Genomic DNA, 24986 nt, shown 5'->3' on the forward strand with positions numbered 1-24986 from the left:
GCATGCGTTTTGATCTGTCTCTATTGCATGTTCTGCAGTGCGTTGAGTTGGTATTGTTGATGGTTACACTTCTGGCATATTTCCAGTACCCATCACTTGATCTTCTTTTGCTGTTTAATGACTAGATAGCATGAGTCAAACACTATGGTACAAAATTTCGAATGTGCCTATGAACCTAGTAACTCTGCTAGTCTCAATGAGACTGAAGAAATCCTACATTTGAAATGGAAGTGTGAAGACGAAAGGATTTAATATTCTAGAGAGTTGTTCATCGTCATTCTTGAGATTCTAATACTACTACAGAAATCATAATCCCGCATCATGAAAACATTTGTTAACAAAAGAAGCACTGAATTTTCTCAACTGGCACAGTTTCTGAATTCGTCGGTGAAGAATCTGAAAAATGGAGCACCATGTTGTATTAAGTAGCTATTGTATCTATTAATATATTGTATTTTGTTAGGGTAAAACATCGTATTTTTGTAGTAGTGTTATATATGAGACTATCTTAGAAGCTGTGCAATACAACCAGAGCATATTACAAACATATTAATCATTCAGAAATTTATAATCTAGGTCAGAATTCAGAAGTCAAGCTTGCAGGATCTTCTGCTTTCAGAGACAACTTGCAGTGTAGTAAAACAAGAAATGTAATAAAATAAGATGATATATAAGGTGCTTATGAAATATTTACAAGCCAAACCCAATGTAAACAAACAGGGAAAGATCCACTGCTCTTGCACAATACAAACTGCTGGTTCACATCATGACAACTTATTACTTTCATACTTCACACCTCCATGTCATTTTATCAAGCAATTCACATAACAAGCAACTCACTATTAGCTAGATATCTGTCTTGCTTCCCCTCTTCACTTGAGCAGCAGATCAAACACTGAGGAGTTTTCATATACCTAAAAGAGGACAAAAATAAAAATAAAAATACATGCATCATTTTCTCCAATTACAATAAAAACGACTACCATGCAAAATGTAGAATGAGATATTCTAAATCTCCTATCTTCTGACAGTAATATAAGATATCAAATAATAAGTAGCTGCATTTTGCTCTGACAGTACAACTCTCCAGATGAATTTAAACAGATGTACCGACTACTTTCTCGATTCCTTACCAGTGCAACATAACTCAAATATGAGAACAGAAACATATGTAATGCCACAGAAGGACAAGATAATGTTCAGATATAAAACTGTGACAGAAACTAGAACAAAATGTTTACAAACCATACGGCATAAAATTACACTGTGTCATCTAGCACAGAAATTGCATAAGCACATTGCTCGCAGAAGTGTGGCAGATATGGAAAGGAAACATGTGAAAGATTTATACTGAATTTGGTAAGTCAAAAACAAATAGAGATACCTATAAAATATGATAGCAAATGTCATGTTTTTCAGCAGAAAATTGGTAGACAATAACAACGATCAAGAGGCAACCATAGCTGAAATTCAACTTGAGTTCATGGCAATAAACTTCATAATGGGACCTATAACTTGCTCAGAATACAAATCCCCAGAGTTGGAGAGGAGATACATCCACATAGGAAACTTGATAAAACCGATATGATAAAGACACATGGGAGTTACTTTAAAGGTATTGTGAAAGACATAAACTTGAACATGTGCAAGATGAGCCGTCAGCCATCAGAAGATACCCATGTTACTGTTCTAGCTTAATCTCATCAAGAATCGCAACTAACAAAGTTAATGTAAGGCATATCACATAGATAAATTCATCCTTAAAACTGTCATCAATTTGCTCATGAACTATACTGAATCCAAAGTCAATGAAAGGTAATAAGCAATACCTTCTGCACTTGTACTCAGACCAGCTGCCAATTTAAAATCTTCAAGCTCTTTAAACTTCATCCAAGGCTTAACCCAGACCTTAGCCTCATACAGCTTCTTGTTTCCACCATCAAGGGCCTCAATTGTAAGATAGTAAAGCATTCCTGCAACAACTTGCTGTCTCACCTTCACTACACGCACGAACTGAAGTAGAGCATTCTGCATCGACAGTATCAAACAAATCAAAAGATAACTTATGTGAAATGTACTATTTTAACAATTATGGTAAAGTGTGGTAAACAAAGCCAAAGCTATAACAGCAAAAGAATTCGAATCAAGAAAATCAATTAAGTTTGCAATTGTTAGGTAAGAAAATATCACAGACGAAGTTTCTTCTTAGAGATACAGAGATATTGAGATATCAAGTTGATTAAAGACCACCATTTTATTAGGAGGACTTTTTTGGGGCATTAATATTTTTCTTTTAATCATACTTACCTTACATTCTTTCTTCTTCTTTTTTTTATTTCATTCTGTTCTACTTTTCATTCTTAAGTAGTTAACTTGATATTTACCTCAAGGTGTTTCTGGAGAATAAAAAGAAAATAAATATATGTAAAATGTTAAAAAGGAAAAGGAAACGCAACCTACCTGATGCTAATATATTCCTAACAAAGAAGCAATAAATTCCAAACTATTCTAACAAGAAAGATGATTCTCTTCTTTATCAAAGCTTATAACACGCAAAAAGAAATCAAACAGACATCAAACCACAAAAGGTAAGAAGAAAAAAAAAAAATCAAATCTTTTTCTCACCTCCTTCTTGTTATGTTCATCAACAGCGAATCTAGCGAGGTCTTCCATCTCGAGGCTATTCTCCATTCCCGGCTTCGAGTCACAGACGCCACCCATCAAATTCCTTGCCGCCTTTGCTCCTCCTCCCATAACAGAAGTCGTCAAGCAGCAGAGGACCAACGCCGATATGGAGCAAAGTACGAATAATCGACGCATTAGAACGGAATCCATTGTTGGGTTCTAAGCATTCTTCGGTGTTCTTCTCCCCCCAATTGCAAAAAAGGTCGTCTTTTTATTTAGCATCGGCATGAAAAATTCGTGTGGATTTCTGAAATCTAACGGCTCTAACGCCCCCAGATTGGGGAATTACGGGGTTGACAAGCAAAGTCATAATAACGGGTTCGGATCCTATACTGTGATTACTGAATGTCCGTTAGCGATCTCTTCCGTTGGATTTACCACTGGACTTCTTTTGCTAATCTTAAAGCTGAAGGCTATGATGTAGGAGGAAGAGGTTACTTGCACAACATAAACTCCAAATCTTCTCGCATAATATTAGCAAATATTTTTCTTGAATATTAACGGCTTACACCCTTACATTTTTAATAATTTTTTCTTCAAAATATTAAATTTTTTTAAAGGAATACTTAGAATAGTTTATATAAGGCTAGAAAATTCTAATACACAAAGTGGAGAGGATTAGAGCGACGACTTTTTAACACAAGTCTCACACTTTGCCTATAAATAAAATAAAGCATTAAGCCCAAAAATACAACGAAAATAAGTATAAAATAATCCTGATAAATTCAAAGAAACAAAGAGTCTCAAGTCCGTCTATATATTTTGCCAATTCTACGGTCCAAAATACCGCTCTATAAATTTTTAAAGGCAGAAAAATTAGAGATCATTTACCGATGATAAAAATTAAAATAAATATAATTCATAATATTTCGTTGGTGAAATAAAAAATAAAATAATTCCAAAAACACATAAAGGATACCGAGCTTAATGTTAAATAGGATGTCTCCGATAATTTAATGTGAATTACAACAAATATATTGAATTGTAAATGATGGTTCTAAATAGTAAAAGAATAGTCTGGCCCGAAATTAATACTACTACTAATAATAATCCTGGTAAAGGTGAAGACTATGTGAGATATTAATTAACATTTTATGGCTTAATCCTTGTACGGCATGATGCTTGACTGACTCAATCAATTACTATCTTTTTATTCAGAATGATGTTATTAGTTTCATTTCTTGGCCATTGTTATGTCAGGAATAAGATATAAGTGCAATATAACAACAATATCAAATAAATACTTGTGCATTCATACTCTATAGATTATTGTGTTGCTAAGCCATAGAAATGATCATTGAGATTACTCTCTGTACATATAAACTTACAGTATTAGATCATTTTTTTATATTACTATTTAGCTAATTCTTTGAGTTCTTAGCCTTCTATGATAATGATATACTACTGCATTTAATAATGTTTGCTGAGAATAATTATACAAGATTAACCAGTATCAAATTCTGCTTCAATATATTAGTTAAATCTAATTACAAATAAAAATATATCATAATGAGCTAAATCTAATTTATTATTTGGTCTCCGATGCCTATAAACTATAGAGATATTTAAGTTTAGACCTCCTGAATTATCACAATTTTACATGTACCTCTACTAAAGTCTAAACTATTAAGTATGTCTCTCTCCCACAACTATATTTTTCAATATACGCATAAAAGTATTTTAATAAATTAAAACCTATCTCTCATTTACTCTAAAAATATAAGAGTAAACATATGGTACAGTTATGTTTGAGTGTCAAACAAAAATTAGAAAAAAAATATTAAGTAAGCAAACAGGAAGCAGTCAATATAGAGAAAGTAAGTGATCGAAGGTTGGTGCCTGGTCAAATGAAGTGTATACAATTAGATGCAAAAATAATTGAGTAGATACAAGTGGGCATGGTTGTTGGGATTAGTATAAGCTTTCCACATGCAAATATTTAGTATACGCATCTATATAGTTGACTATCCATCCCTTCCCCTCTCTCCCCCAAGCTCCACATGTCCTCACGTTCGGCGGCTAATCCTTTGTCAATTTCTTCGTTGCAAGCTGGATGCGAAGGGATTGACTGACCCTCCTCACCTAACTACTACTCCTCACCTCACCTTCTTCCCATTTCCATCTTGATGCAGTATTAAAGAATATCAATTAATGTTCATAATATGGACAGTAAGAAGCAACTGGGGATAAAGAGAGAGAGAGTTTTTGAGCGATAAAATATGCTGACCAAATTAAGTCCATTGAAGTGGAATGGAGAGTCTACATCTACCTTAGTTTTCGAGGTCTCTAATATACTTAGTAGTTTTTTCTCTACACAAATTAAGAAGAGGGGTTGACGACGTAGAACGTCCACCTTTTCCTTTTCTTTAGAGCGACAGAGATCTCCCATCTTCCGAGAGAGAGAGAGAGAGAGAGAGAGAGAGAGAGAGAGCAATCCTAGTATCGTTGGTTGGTTCTTGGTGTGAATAAAAAGCTACACGATTGTGTTTATAGTAGTAGTCGTCTAGTAGAGCGAGCTCATGCTTTCTTGGTGTCGGTGCAAACTCACAAGCTTATGTTCATGTTCTCCCATTCTTTATAAATATTTAATATACATAATAATTATTATTACATATAGATCGATTATATTTGGATCAAAACCGAACAATGTTAGTAGGCATGAAATAAGAAATTATCTTATTAATTATCAAGAATTATTGACGTCATGCTTATTCTACCGTGGAGTTTGAATGAAATTGTGGAGCTGCATTGATTGATGCTAAAGAAATAACGTGACTTGGTCCCATTCAACTAGCTCCAAAACCTCGAACCGGAAATTCCAAATTTGTCCTCAGACTTATCGAGTATACCACCGTCCGGTCAAACGCGTCGTCTCTCTTTGGTGCCGAAGAATATCCGAGGGTAAAATAGTAGTTTCAATGTATGTACACTGTCCATGCCCACGTGCCATATACAGTTCTTATACGTGTCAGTTTTTAATGCCAAGAGCACGAAAATTCTAATCCCTAATCCCCACACCAAATCCCACCCTTCGCCCACTTCCCCTCTCTCGCCTTCGCCTTCTTCTTCTTCTCCTCCTCCTCCCCCATTATTCTCCACCTCCCCTTTGTTAGATCTCAATTAGGGCTAGGGTTAGGGTTTACTCCTCCTGCGCCTTCTTCTACCTCGAGATCTAGGCGATCTAGGGCGGTTCGCGTCGATCGAGAATGGGGCGAGAAGGCGGGATGAGCGAGGGAGTGATGAGGAAGGTGCTGCTCTCGTATGCGTATGTGGCGATCTGGATCTTTCTCAGCTTCACGGTGATCGTCTACAACAAGTACATCTTGGATCCCAAGATGTACGACTGGCCATTCCCGATCTCGCTCACCATGATCCACATGGGGTTCTGCTCCTCCCTCGCCTTCCTCCTCGTCCGCGTCCTACGCTTCGTTGACCCACCGTCCTCTCCTCCCATGTCGTCTTCCCTCTATGCCTCCTCCGTCCTCCCCATCGGAGCTCTCTACTCTTTCTCCCTCTGGTTCTCCAACTCCGCCTACATCTACCTCTCCGTGTCGTTCATCCAGATGCTTAAGGCCCTCATGCCCGTCGCCGTCTACTCCATCGGCATCGTCTTCAAAAAGGAGACGTTCAAGTCGTCCGCCATGGCCAACATGCTCTCCATCTCCTTCGGTGTCGCCATCGCCGCTTATGGAGAAGCCCGATTCGATATCCTCGGTGTCTCACTGCAGCTCGCGGCCGTTGCCTTCGAGGCCACGCGTCTCGTCCTCATCCAGATCTTGCTCACATCGAAAGGCATCTCCTTGAACCCAATCACTTCCCTCTACTACGTTGCTCCTTGCTGCTTCGCATTCCTCGTCGTACCCTGGTGCTTCGTCGAGCTCCCCAAGCTCCGCGCTGCTTCTTCCTTCCACCCCGATTTCCTTGTTTTCGGGACCAATTCGCTCTGTGCCTTTGCGCTCAATTTGGCTGTTTTCTTGCTCGTTGGGAAGACGTCGGCACTCACGATGAATGTCGCTGGTGTGGTTAAGGATTGGCTTCTGATTGCCTTCTCATGGTCGGTGATCCGGGACACCGTCACCCCAATCAACCTCTTTGGGTACGGTATCGCGTTCCTTGGCGTCGCATACTATAATCATGTCAAGTTGCAGGCTCTCAAGGTCAAGGAAGCGCAGAAGAAGGCTGCGCAGGCCGATGAGGAGGCTGGTGCGCTGCTACAGGAGAGGGATAACGATCGGAAGAATGATTCCCAGGCTTGAAACCTTTTCGTTCTACATTGGTTGGTTGGTTAGTCTCTGATCTTGCTCTAGTGACATTAGATCGGAATGAGATCTGATTAGAATTAATTTTTATTTTAAACTTTTGATCCTTTATGTTAATAATTATAGATGTATATTGGGCAGGGAATCAGATGGATTTGGTATCATTTGATCTTTGGTTGTACTTGGGAGGTGATTGCTGATCTGGGTCTTTCTCTGCTTTCTTACATTGGTTGGATCTACGCAAAAGAGCTACTCTTACTCTAGTGAGAGGACCAGATTGGATATATCTACGACTATTATCATTGTTGCATTATTTATATTTTCCTTATGTGGGAGAAACAGTGTTGACTGCTCTCTCTTTTCTTTTCTTTTTTTGTCTAATTTATTTGTTGGTTAAATGTAGGAACTTTGAGAGGGAATTAGAAATATTGTTTTGACTACTGTTTCTTATATATATTCAGATCATAATCATATTCACTTGTTATTGCCTTCTCTGCTATTCATCCCTGTGGTTCTGCAAACCTGATAAATCCTCAATTTTACTGTACTTTTATGGATGTTAGGCGTGTGCATTAGCCTCATTTAATAGAAGAAATTGCTACTGATTAGTCTGTCTTGTATTACCTCAAGCACTGATCTATTCTTTCTACAATTCTTCCTTTTCTGTTTGTGCATTAATCATATACTGCTTGCATGCTGATCATTTCAGTGATTACTGGTGCCAAATAATTTCTCTTTGCAAAAGGTGCTACCTTTCAGATTTTGTACAATAAGTTGTATGTTTCAAACATATTAGGTAGTCAACTGCATTCTGCTCTTTTCCAGATGACCTATTGGATGTTACTGTTTGGTCCTCTAATTATTAGAATTTACCCTTCTTGCGACAATCTTTTAGTGATCAATCCCAGCTAATTTTCATATCGTGCAGCACCCATTATGCCAATTGTATAGTTGTAAAACTGCACCATTGACAGAACATTTTTTAAGTGAGATTCAATGACCTAGGCGAAACTTTCTCTTTTAGTTTCACATCTTTCATAAGGAAAAAAGAGGAGTTGCATGCATGCTGTAGATTACAGGGCACATGAATGGAGAGTAATTTGAATCGAAGCTGACTGCCGGTAGATCTAATGAAGACTAATCAGGGATTTATTGACAGCAGAACAGCTGAAATTCTTAACTTCTTATTTGATTTGCATTGTGTGTTGCAATATGGTTATGAAAGAGGGTAGACCCAATTTGAGAATATGTCAGTTACTTACAATGCCTTCGTCAGTCATGATTATTATCATTCTTACAATTTTAAATTTTCTTTATCATATTATGGAAGACAACGCGCAAATATGCAATGCAGCTGATGAAAATGGAACGCTGCAGCCACACAGATTGGTGATTGATTGTTTTTAAGCATTTAGAAGGCCTCAGGAGCTTGCGAACTTTGTTTCCGTCAAGGTACCAATTTAGTAAATTGACACATTGTAATTTTTCTTTTGTTTGATCTACTGAATGTTTTTTGTTGTGGATTTGGCATCTTATTTTGAGTAACTTTAGTGTATAGACACCCTTCTAGTTCATCACTTTTTTCAGTGTGGTGTTGCTAGCTTTGCGTTTTTGAGAGGATTAATTTCCTGCAGTCCCAAGTATCGGCAATCTTATTTGTCATGAATGTTAGCTTCTTATGTCCTGCCTTTGTCAATCGATCTGGCAACCTCCTCTTTCTTATACTATTGTTTTCTCCTTTTATTCGCTAAATCTTATTCTCGTGCTTAATAATATCCTGCTAACTGCTGATTCTTGATTTTACGTGACTTTGAACTACACCAAGATCTCCTCCTGGAAAATCTTCTTCCTGTCTTTTTGATCAATTCAAGCCTGACCTTGGATAAAAACTCTTTCAAGAAGCTGTTGGTGACTAATTCGTCATTCGCCGCATGCGCCATCCGTGTTAGTTGCTATGATGTGAGATGTTCTTGGATATTCACAACTTAATAGGTCATTCTTTCTGGAACTAGGAATTTTTTAATCGAGATCTTATTGAAGAGTAGACCTTTCTATTATGCACGTAAGATCTCTTGATACGAGCCTTGGTAACTTTCATATTCAGTCCCAATCTCCCAGACGATCTATGTTCCCTCTATTTGATTTACTCTTGCTTTTATGTTGCTCTAATCATTTGCACATACAATGGTTTTTTTTTCTTTCTTTTCTTTTTATTGAAAAGCAAGATATTATTATAGATTATCCTAATGCCCTGCAGCAATTATAAATGAATATATAGTAATCATAATACAATTCTATTCTGCTAAGGGAATTCTAGTATGGCTGGATTTTATTCTTCAAAGAACTTCTCAGGGAGTGTATTCCTATTTAGATGTGGAAAGCAAGAGGGAGAAATGCCATATGTGGTTCTTGTGGAAGAAACTATTGAGAGGGGGGGAATGATGGATTGGTTATTTCACTTTAAACGACTCTATTTGTATTCTTTGTTTAGTTTAGGAAATAGGAAGATCAGACATGCATGGCCTACTGATTGAACAAGGGAATGTAGATTCTAATAAATTTCTAGAAGGCCAAGAGATCTTAGTCGTCACGGTGGTTGGTAGATTCTGAGTTGAATGAAATATTCCAGTGTCTCGTCAAAAGATACTATAATGTTGGTGAAATCATTGAAGAGATTATTTTACTCACTTTTGATACTTTTTTTTTATTTTGCGTCAATGTGCTGGGAGTAACTGCAATGAATAGTTTTTTTTTTTTTTTTGGACTTTATATTTCACCCCTTAAGTTATGTCCGAACTCATCTTATTCAATTATATTCTTATATATGACCATACCATCAAATTTTAAGATACTTATTTAGAAATAACGCTGTGAAGTATAGGGTAAGGTTTTCAAACTTTAGATAATAAAGGTATAATACAAATATATATTATTTTTGTTATTTAAAATTTAATCGATATAATTGTCTCTAATAAAGATTTTTAAATTTGATCTATAATTTAGTTATACATATTGAAAATAATAATAATAATTACATTTTAGTCAATTTCTATTTTCCTTTTATCTAAATGGATCTATAATAATAGTTGTCAACTGACTGATTTGTAGTTTTTCTATCTTCTGAGAAATGATGGCATATTGGTTAGTATTAGCGAGATGATAAGACGTAGCATCAAGTGTATTTACATGTGACAATGAAATTTGATTGCAGTAAGCCGGTTTTTAATTAACTGAGTTAGTACCAATCTGAGCTTAATTTATAAGATTAATAGAATATATATATATATATATTTTTTCTTCTTCTCTCAAGTTGGAGAAAAAATATTACTTTTTTTAAGATCGGATCTGAAGTTTTGAGTCTTGCATTATATCATTTCAGTAATTGTTCAACTAACTATGCACTTTTTTTTTTCCCATTGAATTGCTCAATTACGTTTGACTTGATAGCGTGGCATAAAATTTAGTCATCTGCAAATTATCCGTTAAATCCTACTAAAGAACGTGAATGAATTTTAGTTTCCCTTACCTTACCAAGATATAAAGAGAATGCTATTATTTCCTTAGACTAATGCGATTGATTATTGGTCTTCCAACGAAAGTAGCACTAGAGGTTGAGATCCCCTCTGTCTTTGATCATTCCTAATCAAAAGCTTTGGAGATTAACATTTCGATATATGGGAACTGTGATTTATGTCGGATTTGCTATGAAGGCTCTTAAATTATTATTATTATTATTATTATTATTATTATTATTATTAATTTTAAATCTTGGGCATCAAAAACATAGCTGTGCTATATACCCGAATCCGTTTATTTTGCCTTCAAATAATAAAGTTTTAAATAATTTGGTCACATGCCAGCTATTAGTTATTCTTTAACTTTTTCAAAAGACCCCTCCATCACTCACCAAGGTGAAGCTACCGATGAACCGAAGGACCTATCAGTAAATATTTTTATATGGTGAGTTTTAACGCAAACACTGTTGGTAGTAAAATTGTAAAAAGGACGATAATTATTAAACTCCCACTCGAGTCCGATCACTGCCTCCCTCCCATTCTCTCTTTCCCCCAAATCTTCTCCTATCCCATCCCCGAGATGGCGGCGAAGGCCGAGGAACCCCCGCCGTCGCCGCTACCGGCCGCCGGGAACGTCGCTTCCGGCAACCCCGTCCGGGACCCGCTGCCGCAAAGTGCCGGGGACATCTCTTCCTCTCCGCTCGAGAAACGGACGGCGCCGTATGCGGATGCCGAGGAGAAGAGAGGGGACGACGACGAACCACATGAGGCGAAGCGGAGGCGAACGTGCCCCGCGGCGCTGGAGAAAATCTCCGCAGCGGCGGCGGCGGCGGCGGCGGCGGCGGATGACGACGAGGGATCGAGATCCTTCTCGTTCCAGGCGAGGAGCATCGCGCCGATCGAGATGACTCCCAAGTTTGGATCTTTCAATTCCTTGGCGATTCTCGGGGATACCTCCCCATCACCGGCAGCGGAGGAAGAGGTCGAGAAAAGGGAAGGCAGCGACGACGAGGGCAAAGATGGAAATTAGAGAGAGTAGGGGATATTTCTCGGTCGCTTACTCTGACGAGTAGATTTCAAATTAGGTCTTCCTTTTATTCTCACCATTCTCTCTCTCTCTCTCTCTCTTTCCCCCTCTTCTCAATGTAAACCTAGTTGTGATAATTAATCGAGGGAATAAAGATTATCAGGGTCGTCTTGGTTTTTGAAGTCAATTACTATCTCTATCCACGTGTGTCTGTTCCTCCAATGCACGTGTAATTCTTTGAGCGTGAAAAGCGACTTAGGCCCAATTATGTTTATTGGGAAAAAGAGCAAATGAGAGAAGAAGAAAAAGAGTCGGAGCAAAATCAGATGAACTCGTAACTCACTGAGGAATTCTTAGTGTGGCTGCTGCCTTGTGAGGATGGGAGGGAGAGAGGAGTTGGTGGAAGAATACCTCCAGAACACCTTGTCTGGATTGGAGGAAGGCCCATGGCGAGGAAACAAAGGACCACCTTAAGAGAAGAGCATTCATTCCGCTAGGAGGAGGCTCGAAAGGCACACAAAAAAGTTGTTCCCAATCCATCCCCCCTATACCAAGAATGGAGGGATTACCCTTCCACATGGCAGAACATGACCATTTTTAAGGCGCAAATAGTAGTAGATGTGTAAGGTGACTTTTCTCCATAAGGTTGAGGTTGAAGGCTCAGGGCCCAGGCAACTTCCATCAACAATCGGCTCTCTCGGTGCCTGGCCCACCAAGCCTTTTGAGAAGGCAGACTGTGGCCTTCTATCAGATCATGTAAAATACTTATTACTTTGCATCTTGACTGACGTCTTAATCATGATGTTGGTGAGAAAGCTTTCTGAGTTTTGGATCTGGTTACTATTGCTCTGATCAAACTCAGGAAACAAGGTTACTTAAAAAAAACTTAAGTGGCATCTGCACTACAATTGAGAGCTTCTACATAACACGAACAGGATAGAAAATTAAAATCAAGTTTAGAATTGGAGTTTCTTTGGTGGATTTATCTTTCTGTAGTACGACAATTTCTCGTTAAGTCGAATTCGTCGTCCACATTGTCCTTGCCTTCTTTATTGCTAGACTTATTCAATATCCTTCACCACATTGTCCTTGCCTTCTCAGAAATTTTCTTTCTTAATCTCTCTCATCATTCCATTAACTTCTTCAGAGCTTTGATTTGATACTCTTTTCCCTCTTGCATCATATGAATGTAATCAATGAGGTAAAAATGAACAGAACAAAAGGCAATCATCCATAATATAAAAGCACTAAGGCTTCATAAAATTTTAGCCAATATAGTAAGATGTCTAGTCTAAGTTTTAAGTGATATGCATCGCTGTATAATTACTCCGAATTAAAGACCACGAAGACTTGTTCTAAACCGTTACACTGCCGAGCTACTCTTCCAAGCAAATAAGCTGTTGAGCCAAACTGCCAAGCTACTAAATAATTTTATCTATAATAATTATTTAGAGTTGGAGTTGAAAAAAAGTAACTAAGTAGAGTAGTTGGTTAGTATTACCTCCTTTTTCTTTATCAGCTAGTTTCCTCCTCTTCCATGCATCTCCCACCTCTTTTCATCTACTTTATCTACTTTGCCTCGGTTCATTCTCTACTAAATCCAACTCCTTATATTCTGAGTATTTTCTTCATCATTAACTTGTTATCCTTCTACTTTGTAAGACACAGTACGACCATTCAAAGCAGAAGGAATTGAATCCCAATTTTAACAATAACTGATTACAATTGAAATTCTTTCTCTCAACAATCTCATCTTTTGAACTTTGTAAAAAGATGATACAACCACCTCTTTAAATTTTGGCCTATTCCAACACTGGAGAAAACCACTCATCACCATTTGCAAAGCAACATTTTCCTTTCTCTTCCCATGGAGAAATCATCATCACCACCACCTTACTTAGCAGTATGGAACCAACCCCAATTACCTCTTCCACCGTAACTAGTGGAGCTCCATTAGGAGCTTTTCTCTGCGAGTTGTCTTGTAGCCCGCTATGATTTCCTACCTCATACTTTCTGTTCAAATATATCTCAATTCTTTCACGCAATGTCAGAAAAGTAAATCATCCTGAAAATTGTCTAGTAGAAATACTACTTTGTATCGCTACAGTAATAAGATGCATTTTCAATGGCTAATCAACTTATGGTAAGGATCAGATCATGTAGGACAACCGTTTACCAAACAGTGGAATTTGAACAGACAAGAAGTCTTCATATTGATCACAGTTGGACTAAAATTCTAAAAGGATGGTAAAGAAAATGCTAGAATTAATCTGTGGAAGTCAGAAGTTCGTTGATCTGAACAACCAAAATAATATTGCTTAGGAATATCTCATGTGGAGCGGAAATTTAACAAGAGAGGATTGTGATGAAAGGAAAGGAATATACAGAACACATTGGCAATAATGATCAGATTCAGGAGATGATAAAATCAGCAGAAGAAAAAAGAGATGCATGAGTCATATTATTTAATATTTACTGCCAAAAGAAAAAAGAAGAAGAAAGCAAGGATGCTATCCTAATTAGATTTTGAAGAGGCATATGACAAGACAATAAGGGTACAGAGGAAGAGCTCACACCAGTTGACTGGTCTTGTTCTTTTTGAAAATCCACTTTCTTGTTCTTTTTTCGTCTAGATAGATAAGAGCTCTAAATCTCTTCCAAGCTTTGTCAATAGCCTTGGACTTCCTTTAGAAAACATTAGATACATATTTCCTACAAAATAAGAAATTATTTTCATCCAACACCAATGAGTACCTTATAAGCAACAGAGCCATCCTTGGAATCAGCTCATAGAAAGAATAGTATCCTCCTTGCATTCAATTAGGGCTCTTGTTTCATCTTCTACAAATGTTTTGTCTCTAGTCGAGGTATAAATCTCAGCTCTTTCCATCCAATATTCAATTCGAGAGGCACCTACACTTTTCTAGTCCAAAATCTTTATAAACCATTCAGATAAAAAATGAGCTACAAAATAGTGAATCCGATAATCCCTATTATTCCTTAATGCTTTATGCCTCTGTCTAAATTCAATAGAGAATAAAGTTATACAAGATAACGGTACCAGATAATCTTCTCATCTTACCCACCAAATCATTTCCCATCTACTTCTAAAAAGCCTCAGGAAAGTGTTTTGGGACAAAATAGTATCTACCACCACAGATTTCAGCAATATCATATATCTTCATTCTTCAACAATCGCATCTCATCAAGCATATCTAAATTAAATTAAGAGATTCACTAGCCATAGGGTCATAGGAGTATGCAATGAAAGACTCAAGTTTATTGCAGCAGAAACTCATCCGTGCACTGCTAAACTTTCCTCTCAGATAAATGATTCTGTATATTTGTGCAGATAAAGGCTTTGCAAATGCATCCTTATATTCCCCATTATTCTGTATAATTAGATCACTGAAAGCTCCTTTAAATTGTTTAGCAAGAGGATTTTAATTCTTTTCCACCCCAAACATTTAAACTTGAACTACCATATCAAGTTCCTCCATAAATATGGAAATTGCTCTGCCTGATCATCCTGGTTACAACATAGTCTAAAGATTCTCATCTTAATAAACAGCATATTTGAGAATTCAAACAACTTGAAGGAGAACTTCAAAAAGAGACTAAATTTTACCACCATCAAGTAATTTTCTCAATTTGAAAATTCACCTATAACTTTTCTTTTCAGTTGCAGTCTGACTTTTCCTTTCTATCAATACAATCAGAAGTCAATAGTCCCAATCAATTCATCACCTCTAAATCCAATGTGAATAATCCTATGTCATGGGCTACCGGAGAAAACTTTATTTCTTTTCAACTACATACTGTTAACCTTGAACTCACATATCAAGTAATTCCATAAATCTGGAAATTATTCCATTTGATCATCCTAGTAGTTATCCCGATTCTCCTAGACAAATTCATATATCAAGTAATTTCATAAAATGGGAAATTGCTCCACTTAATCATCCTAGCAATTATCCCAATTCTCCTAGACATTCTTGAAAGATTCGTAACTTTACCACCATCAAGTGTTTCTCTCATTTTGAAGATTCACCTATATTATTTTCAGTTTTATCCATCCCAATTCTCCTAGACATTCTTGAAAGATTCGTACCTTTACCACCATCAAGTATTTCTCTCATTTTGAAGATTCACCTATATTTTTTTCAGTTTACTTGACTTTTCTTTCTATCAATACAAATAAAAGTCAATATCCTGAAACAATCCATCACCTTTAAATCAAATTTGAATAATTCTAATTTCTTTTCAACCCCATAATCTTAAAATTGGAATCACATATCAAGTAATTTCAATAGTTTGAAGATTGCTCCATTTGAACCTAGATAAACTTGAAATGGAACTTCAAAAAGAGTCTAAATTTTATCATCATTGAGTAATTCTCACTTTAAAAATTCAATCTATATTTTTTTACTTCAATTGTAGTCTGGCTATTCTTTTCTATCAATTCAATCAAAAGTCAAAAGCCCCAATCAATTCATCACCTCTAAGCAAATCAAAATAATTCTAAGTTATGGGCTACAATGTACTTTGCGGAGAAGACTTTCTTTCTTTTCAACCCTCATATTATTAAACTTGAACTCACATATCAAGTAATTCCATAACTCTCGAAATTACTCCACTTGATCATCCTAGTAATTATCCCAATTCTCCTAGACAAACTTGAATAAGAACTTCAAAAAGAGTATAAATTTTACCATTACTAAGTAATTCTCTCACTTTTAAAGTTCACCCATCTTTTTTACTTCGGTTGCTGTCTAACGTTTACTTTCTATCAATTCAATCAAAAGTCAATAGCCCCAATCAATTCATCACCTCTAAATGCTAGACAAAGATTGGCTTGATCACAAGAGGCGAATAATCAACTTTTAGCTGCATGAACTTTAAAAACAGCAACTTAGTCTGTAAAAAATTGGTTAGTAAGTTTAGAGATCATGTAGGGAGGCCTAATACATGGACAAGGGGACCTCACCCTTCATCTATACTTAGTAAAATCAAGTAGCCTTGCACCGGTGATCAAATGTTCCTCAATAGTACTGTAAAAATCAGTGCAGGAGATGTATGCGATATAACTAATAGAAACAGCAGCAGTAAGAGCACAAAATAAAGTGGACAACAACAACAGTGAACTGCCACAGCAGCCAAAGATAGCAACAGCAACTTATGGCAGCAGTTTGAGATAAGAGAAATAATTGTAGAAAAAAAGGACAAGCATCAGAAGCAGGATAGGAATAGATGTTGAATGAATGAGAGAGTAGCACATGCCGGGCTGAAAGAAAAGAGTAAGAGGGGTGAGTCATACAGCTGAGAAGAAAAGGTTTCAAGGCTTCCGCTAGATATCTTTTATAGGTTTTGAAGATTTCAAATAAGAAATTGACATGCAGTCCCAAATTGTTATGAACCAGCCCAGGGTCATGGTTAGTCTAGTCGGGTCATAAACTCACTTAATAAGTCGGTCTAGTTGAGTTGAGTCTAGTCTAAGATCACTTGAAGAGCAAGTTACCTAAAATAGAGTAGTCACTATAAATGAGTTGTGGTGAGCACCCTAAGAAATAGAGTACCCCTAAAATAGAGTACCCTAATTTCCCCAATCTCTCCGTATCTCACCTCATAGCCAGCGGCGCCCCTTACAAGGCCATCACTAGCTGAAACTCACTCTCTCTCTCTCCATCGGCTAACCCCCCCTCTTCCTCTCACTATCCCCTTCTACCTGACCCCCAGCTCACCCTTCTTTGCTCCATCTCAGCTCGATCCACTCCTCCCAACTCACCTGAACTAGGCGCAGCCCCATTGCTTTTGATCGTTGCAAATCTTCACCATGCTAACCCATCTAGCCGCAAGCCGAGCTCCAATCGCAACAACCGAGATTGCCCCCCTTCAGCCAAAACCCACACCGAGCTTAATAATGGTATTAGAGGCACTCCCTCCTCAGTCATGTCTACCACATGAGCGATGGCGAGCAAACGGGCCACTACCGAGGCGTTGGCGGACGGGGAGCCCCCGACCACCACCATCACGGTTGCGCTATTGGAGACCGAGGCCTTCTCGAGTGTGCCGAGCACACCGCTGGCAGAAGGAGCTCTGCCACCAGAATCTTTGGCAACCCTGCTTCTTAAAAGATTGCTCGACCTGCAAGAGAGGGCTGATTTAAGAGCCTTGGTGCTCGGCACCCAACCTCATGACCAATGCCGACTGCAAGAACAGCAGCTGCCTCCGGCAACAGCAACATGGACATCTGCAACCCCCTCCTTCCTTGGCCTCTTAGCACGAGAGCACACCACGCTTGAGCACCCATCAAGTTGGAGGAAGGTGAGTCAAGTCGGGGAACCGAAAGACCTCCGGACCTACGGCCAACTCCATTCAGTCCAGAGGGGTTCTCATCGAAGCCAGCATCTGCATGGGTTATCGTTGGCAAAGGAAGCCATAGGGCCTACCCATGGCCTCCCTCGAGCACCTGCAGCTGAACCAGCCGACAGCCTTCCACTGCAGCCAACTCTCCCTTGGACGGCTGTCGTGAGGCCATCCTCCTCAAGCCGATTCGAGGAACCCTCCTTGCCTATGGGCCGAACGGTGAGGGAATGGGATACAAACATGGTTGGAACTCGAAAAGAGTGGATGATGCTAGGGTAGCCCCTTGGTTGAACCAAGAAGATTTACCCACTCTCTCTCTCCTCTCTCTCCCTTCCCTATCTCACCTCACAGCTAGCGGCTCCCCTTACGAGGCCACCACTAGCTGCAGCTCACCTTCTCTCTCCATCGACTAAACCCCCCTCTTCTTTCACTTTTATCCCTTTCTACCTGACTCCCAACTCATTCATCCTTCTTCACTCCAACTCAGCTCGATCCACTCCTCCCAGCTCACCCGAGGTAGGCACACCCCCATCACTTCCGATCGCTGCCAATCTACACTGCGCTAACCTATCCAGCCACAAGCCCAGCTCCAATCGCAACAAGCGAGCTTGCCTCCCTTGGGCCAAAACTCACACCGAGCTTAACAGGAAGACTCAATTAGTACTCCCATGTCACTTCAGAGATTCAGCTGCAATCAAGTGCTAGGGTGATAATTTTAATACACAACATATTTGGCAATTCTTAGAACTTCCAAAAGGGTCTATATTTCACCACATCCAATAATTCTCTCACTTCCAATATTCAGGTATAGTTTTTGCAGTCTGATTCTCCTTCCCATCAACATATAACAAGACGTCAATGGCCCCAGTAGAACCATCACCTCTAAATCAAATCCTAATACTTGTACGTCATGGGCTACGAAGGACTTGTAGAGATTTCATTCATACTTTTAAACTTGAACTCACATATTGGATTCTTCCGTAAATCTAGAAATTGCTCCACTTGATCATCCTTACAATGTAGTCTAAGGTTATCATCTTAATACACAATATATTTCGCAATTGTTATCAACAAACTGAAAGAGAATCAAAAGGGCTCTAAATAAACTGCAATTGTTATTCAGCAGTAGTTTTTGCAATCGACTTTTCCTTCCCATCAACTTACTCAGAAGTCAATATCCCCAATCAGTCCATAAATTCTAAATCAATCCCAATAATTCTGTCACAGGCTGACAGGCTACAAAAGACTTAGTAGAGAAGATTTTATTTCTTTTCCAACCCATAATTTTAAACTTGAACTCACATATCAGGTTCTTCCCTAAATCTAGAAATTGCTCCCCTTAATCATCATTGTTACAACAAATATCAGGTTCTTCACAATCATCCAGTAATCCACTCACTTCGAAGATTAAACAATTTGTCAGTCTGTTTTTCCTTTCATCAGTATATTCAGAAGTCAATACCCCTAATTAAATTATCAACTCTAAATCAAATCCAAATAATTCTTATAAGTTAAGAGATCATGAAGGGAGGCCTAATACATGGACAAGGGGATATCGCCCTTCATCTATACTTAGCAAAATCAAGCAGCCTTTATCCAGTGATCAAATCTTCCTCAATAGTTAATAGTACTGTTAAACTTAGCACAGCAGATGTATGTGATATGGCTAATAGAAGTAGCAATATCCAGAGCACAAAATAAGGTGGACAGCAGCAGCAGTGAACTGCCACAGTGGCCATAGATAGCAACAGCAACTTATGGCAGCAGTTTGAGATCAGAGATATAATTGTAGAATAAGATAGACAATCATCAATAGCAGGACAGGAATAGATGTTGAGAGAAGAGGAATTGGTAGTGAAGGAATGAGAGAGGAGCACATGCCTGGCTGAAAGAAAGGAGGAAGAGAGGGAGTCATACAGCTGAGAAGAAAAAGATGAAGGAAAGGTTTCAAGGCTACACTTGATATCTTTTACAGGTTTTGAAGAATTCAAATAAGAAATTGATGTGGAGTCCTGTTAGGAAAAGTAGGATTCAAAATTTCAAATAGTACTTGATATTACTCTTTTAGGAAACTTGAAACTCCTACTGCAGAAGAAGACTCAATTAATACTCCCCTGTTACTTCGGAGATTCAGCTACAATCTAGTGTAAGGGTGATAATCCTTATACACAACATAGTTGACAATTTTTATCAAACAACTTGAACGAGAACTTCAAAAGGAGTCTAAATTTCACCACATCCAATAATTCTCTCACTTCCAAAATTCAGCTATAGGTTTTACAGTCTGATTTTCCCTCCCATCAATATGTAACAAGTCAATAGTTCCAACCAATCCCATTTCCTCTGAATCAAATCCAATGATTATATGTCATGTGCTATGAAGGACTTAGTAGAGAAGATTTTATTTCATTTCCACCCATACTTGAACCCACATCCATAAGTCCGTAAATTGCTCCACTTGATCGTCCTCCTTGCAATGCATTCTAAGTAAGGGTTATCATCTTAATACACAACATATTTGGCAATTCTTGTAAACAAATCGAAAGAGAACTTCAGAAGGGCTCTAAATTTCATCACTATCAAGTAATTTTCTCATTTCAAAATTCAGCAGTAGTTTTTGCAGTCTGATTTTCCTTTCTATTAATAGAATCAGAAGCCATAGCCCAACCAATCATCACCTCTAAATCAAATAAGAATAATTGTAAGTCATGGGCTACAAAGAACTTAGTAGAGGAAGACTTTTTTTTTCTTTTCAACCCCATGCTTTTAACTTGGAGCTCACATATCAAGTAATTCCATAAATCTGAAAATTTCTCCACTTGATCATCCTAGTTATTATCCCAACTCCTAGACAAACTATTAAGAAAATCCACCTTAGTTGAGATTTGAAATGGAGTTAGTATACATGATGTAAGGATGTAACATTAGAAGGGGAATGACGCACAGCAATGATCTGTGATTACTTATTTGGAAGACAAAGTGCCTAAGGAAGGATATGCAACAAGACAGAATATTGTGGTATTGCAAAAAGTTAGCATACAGAATTCCAACTTCAAGATTTGGAGTGTAGAAATATAAATATTTCGAGGACAAGGAAGAAGATTCCAGAAAAGATATCAAAATTCGCTCAGGAATACCACACGGATGAACTAATGAAGGTCAACTTCCTCCCATCTAAACGATGTTCCAATCACTCACCAACAACAACAGCAAATATTACTAGGGTAACAGCCAATCCGTAGCGTAAATCATACCCAATCACATGGCAATCAAAGAAAACAAGAACAACAGCAGAACCAACGGTAGAAAAGCCATAAAGAAAGAATGCATCACACGCTTTGCAGTCTTAAAGAGATATCAGAGAACCAACATTACCTCATTACCCCTCTTGGAGCTGGGATTTCCTCTTCAAGACATCATTCTTGATCTCCCCCTTCTTCTCCTTCCCATCACCCACGGGTCTCGATCTTGCGGCCCGAGCCAAAGAAGTCCAAGTTCAAGCTCTTCTTGAGAGCCCTGTACTTAGGACTCCAAGAAACCCGTATTGTCTTGCCCCATCTTTCTTGATTTCCCTCTTCCTTTACTCCCGATCGACCGCGCCTCTGGATTTATCGTCGACCGGGCGACGCAAACCCAAAGCGGTTCAAGATCGAGTCCTTCTTGAGGAGCCCTTTCCAAGAAACCCTCATCGCCCCGGGCTCGTCGGACCACCACGGGGGGGAGAGAGAGAGAGAGAGAGAGAGAGAGAGAGAGAGAGAGAAATGGGAAAGAAGAGGGAGAAGGTCTGAATTCCATTCTTTCCAAGAAACCCTCATCGCCCCGGGCTCGTCGGACCACCACGGGGAGAGGGAGAGAGAGATGGGGAAGAAGAGGGAGAAGGTCTGAATTCCATTCTTTCCATGAAACCCTCATCGCCCCGGGCTCGTCGGACCACCACGGAGAGAGGAAGCCACGATGGAAGAAGAAGGTTTGAATCCCATTTCGCTCATCCGCCTCGGGTTTTATTGACGTTTTGTATGGCCCACATGGATCAGACGGGCAGAAATTGATCTCTAAGTTACCGTTTGTTTCCCGATAAGTGGTGTGCTTAATACGTGCATGAGCTCTGATAGGGACCAAATAGGTATAAATAAAGAAGGTTGTGTTGAAAAATCTCGATAAATCTGGATCAAATCGAAATTAGAAGCCACGATCCTTCGTTGTAGAAGTTCTTGAAGGATAAAAGAAAATCTATTTTTCATTTCCCACCTTCCATTATTTATTTACTTTCACTTTAACCCATGTCTTTTGTCACAATTTTAATTAGATCCTCGCTTTCTTTATTAAATTACAGAAAACATCATAATCAGGGTGCTTTTTGAAAATAGAATGACCCAACATAAATGTTTTTTTATATTAAAAGAGTTGTCAGTAGACTTGCAACCTGGAAGGAAACTAAGTCAAGCATTAACTGCCAAAGACAGAGAGCTCGATTGATGTATTCAAACATGGACTGATCCATATAGAGTCAACCTGCACTGAAAACCAATTCAAAGATTTTCTAAAGAAAAGGAATTACGAGAATAATCTCCAACTCTCAAGAACAACTACATATACCACTACAGAAACAAAAAAGAAATTTAATTTCATAGGAGAACATTACTTAGAACAACGTTTGTCAGCTTTCATGAAAAATAATGGTTCTAACCAAATAGATACCAGTTGAAAGGAACAAACTACGTTTCACTGAAGACAAGTTGCTGATCGTCCCACATGAGTTGCGAATGACAAAGCCTAAGACAAATTCTTTGTCACCTATAGAATGGAAATATTTAACAGATAGCTAGAAACTGGATCTTAATAATCGAATGGCCATCCAGAATAATGCATCTGGTTGAGATCTTCATGAAAGGAAGCAGAACGGCTTCCTGCTGCCTCATACTTGTGAGGATTGAATCTAGGGTTTGAAATGTATAAAAGCAGGGGAGACGGTTGGATTAGCATTCTTTGACTTACTCTACTTAGCACATCGATGAGACGATCAGTACCTGCACTTGCCTGGTCCTGGTGGCCTGCACTTGGTTGTTGACTATTTGAGCGCCTACTGGTATTACTACCAGATCTCTGTGATGGCAACTCATGGCGACAAACTGGGCAAGAATTGTGCCGCATCAACCAAGGAACAAGGCAAGCAGCGTGATATAAATGCTTGCATGGCGTTTCCCATGCTTCAGATCCCAACTCAAACCTGTCTTTACAAACTGGACAATGGGAATCACCATGAAGATGCATGTGGTCGATCTTCACTGTCGACATAGCATCAATTGCTGACCATGAAGCAGGTCGCAGTCTAAGCTGTTCAAATAGATCATCCAGTCCTGAACTTGCAGAGTCGGCTCCTATGTCAGAACTTACAAAATGACCATTAAGACCTCCGCTGTCACTCCTATGAAAATAAGGACCACCAAGCATCAGTGGTGGAATAGTTCTAACTTCCTCCTCTGAAACTGAGACCCTATAAGGTGTACCATGGACATCAAACTCATGTCTGCTTCCTGACATCCTTGTTTACTACTTTGACCAACCTGGAATTCAGCGATATAAATGCATAATGAGCATCAAAAGAATTAGAAGGTATATGTACTCTAAACCAATCAACAACCAGTTGATCACTGTATCTGGATAATATGAATAAGACATCTTGATTCTTAATGTTAAAATGGTACACAGACAAAATTAATAGATGTGGTTCAAGAATAAAACATCAAAAGGAAAAGGAACATCATCCAAATTGATATATCTCACATAAATCGATTAGAAAGGAACAAAAATGGAAAGTCATACATACAGAATAAAGAAAATTAAAGGAACAAACAATTGCAAAAAATACACTTTAAAGCATTGAGTAGGAAGGACTTTATATTTGTTCCCTTTGTGATTTAGAATTAAAAGTTCCACAGAACTGACACCCAATTAGGCATGCCTTGGATAATACCCGTCCACTCCAGCCGCCATGCTCGATAGTCTAATCTAGATACAGATATTAGCTGTAGTACTTCATTCGAATATAGATCCTTATCTCCACACATTTATATACATGAAATCATGTGAATGATAATGTTATAGCATACAAATATATAATTTTTCATAATTTTATAATCTTTAATTCTATTCCATAACATATCTTCTTGATGGCTATATATCAGAGAAGTATCAGTTTTAGATAGTGGTGTACAAAGCATATGTGAATGTGTCAGATATCCTCTCCATATCCTTAGTCCTTATTTAATATGATTAAAAAGTCCACCGTGCATTTAGGATCTGCATCCAGAATCTTTCAGAAAATAAAAGCAGATAATGATATGAGTTTGCTACTATCTAATCCATATCTGCTCTAGTTTCAAACCTATGTCCAATGACATACTATCCTTGCAAATCTGAGGAAAAGTTGCCAACCCAAATGCATTTATAACCATCATTGGCATAATGTAATCTTTTGAAAATATGCAATACACATATCACTAGAAAACCAAAATAATAAGTAATGGAAACAAATATTCACAGTGCAAACAGAAAAAAGAATCACATAATTAGCATTTGCCATCCAAGGATAACTAATATTAATTTCCTACCAATAATCAAATAATCCTTAAGTAAGCTCAATAGCTTATCTCACTGTGAGATGCCTCTCAACTCTTTCCCTACAAACCACCACCTAGTGTAAAGACATGTTCCTCGAATTGTATCTGTCATTAACTTTTAATCTTTCGCTAAACAGGATATATGATGACAATATGTATATATATATGTGCAGTACGATGCAAAATAAGTTGATATCGCAAGCAGACCTAAAATATTTTTTAGGTATAACTAATTCTTCGGTATAACTGCATTAGCTTTTAGATTTCCAACTTTGGGATGCAAGAGGGTTATTTGTAGGGAAAAAAAAAACATTAGATCTAATAATAGTAAGATTATGCGCACTTTTTTATATTAAAATATATAATTTATATAAAAGATGCACACAAAAGTCTATTTTTATTATTTTAAAAATTAAAAGATTCTATTGCGCAAATGCCCCGGATGCAAGCACAAAAAAAGCGACATCTTTCTAACCCCAATATCAAGAGAACAATCTGAGTTGACCTCTCAAAA

General features: G+C 38.1%; 4 protein-coding genes and 1 long non-coding RNA gene across 5 annotated transcripts; 2 read left to right on the top strand and 3 right to left on the bottom strand.

Annotated features, from left to right (window-relative positions):
- Positions 1–651: 651 nt before the first annotated feature.
- On the bottom strand, positions 652–2978 carry LOC140799407 (cysteine proteinase inhibitor A-like). Its single transcript, XM_073153740.1, has 3 exons — positions 2626–2978; positions 1830–2028; positions 652–914 (listed from the first exon to the last, which is right to left on the bottom strand). Exons 1-3 carry the CDS (start codon positions 2833–2835, stop codon positions 907–909), a joined length of 417 nt encoding a protein of 138 aa, XP_073009841.1. The 5' UTR covers positions 2836–2978; the 3' UTR covers positions 652–906.
- A 2694-nt stretch (positions 2979–5672) lies between these two features.
- Positions 5673–7428, top strand: LOC140798773 (probable sugar phosphate/phosphate translocator At5g25400). The gene is made up of 2 exons (XM_073152807.1): positions 5673–6969; positions 7086–7428. Exon 1 carries the CDS (start codon positions 5892–5894, stop codon positions 6939–6941), a length of 1050 nt encoding a protein of 349 aa, XP_073008908.1. The 5' UTR covers positions 5673–5891; the 3' UTR covers positions 6942–6969; positions 7086–7428.
- A 3447-nt stretch (positions 7429–10875) lies between these two features.
- LOC140799393 (uncharacterized) lies at positions 10876–11673 on the top strand. Its single transcript, XM_073153723.1, has one exon. The coding sequence runs from the start codon at positions 10902–10904 to the stop codon at positions 11487–11489; it is 588 nt and encodes a 195-aa protein (XP_073009824.1). The 5' UTR covers positions 10876–10901; the 3' UTR covers positions 11490–11673.
- Positions 11674–13162: 1489 nt separating this feature from the next.
- LOC140799394 (uncharacterized) lies at positions 13163–21830 on the bottom strand. Its single transcript, XR_012110991.1, has 2 exons — positions 21228–21830; positions 13163–13499 (listed from the first exon to the last, which is right to left on the bottom strand). It is a non-coding gene; the product is annotated as an uncharacterized lncRNA (long non-coding RNA).
- Positions 21831–22406: 576 nt separating this feature from the next.
- On the bottom strand, positions 22407–23393 carry LOC140798520 (probable E3 ubiquitin-protein ligase RHC1A). Its single transcript, XM_073152376.1, has 3 exons — positions 22880–23393; positions 22551–22646; positions 22407–22450 (listed from the first exon to the last, which is right to left on the bottom strand). The coding sequence occupies exons 1-3, from the start codon at positions 23391–23393 to the stop codon at positions 22407–22409; spliced, it is 654 nt and encodes a 217-aa protein (XP_073008477.1).
- Positions 23394–24986: the final 1593 nt, after the last annotated feature.

This window comes from Typha latifolia, chromosome 12 (assembly GCF_019914945.1).
Source record: "Typha latifolia isolate L0001 chromosome 12, TyphaL0001v2, whole genome shotgun sequence".
Lineage (NCBI taxonomy): Eukaryota > Viridiplantae > Streptophyta > Magnoliopsida > Poales > Typhaceae > Typha > Typha latifolia.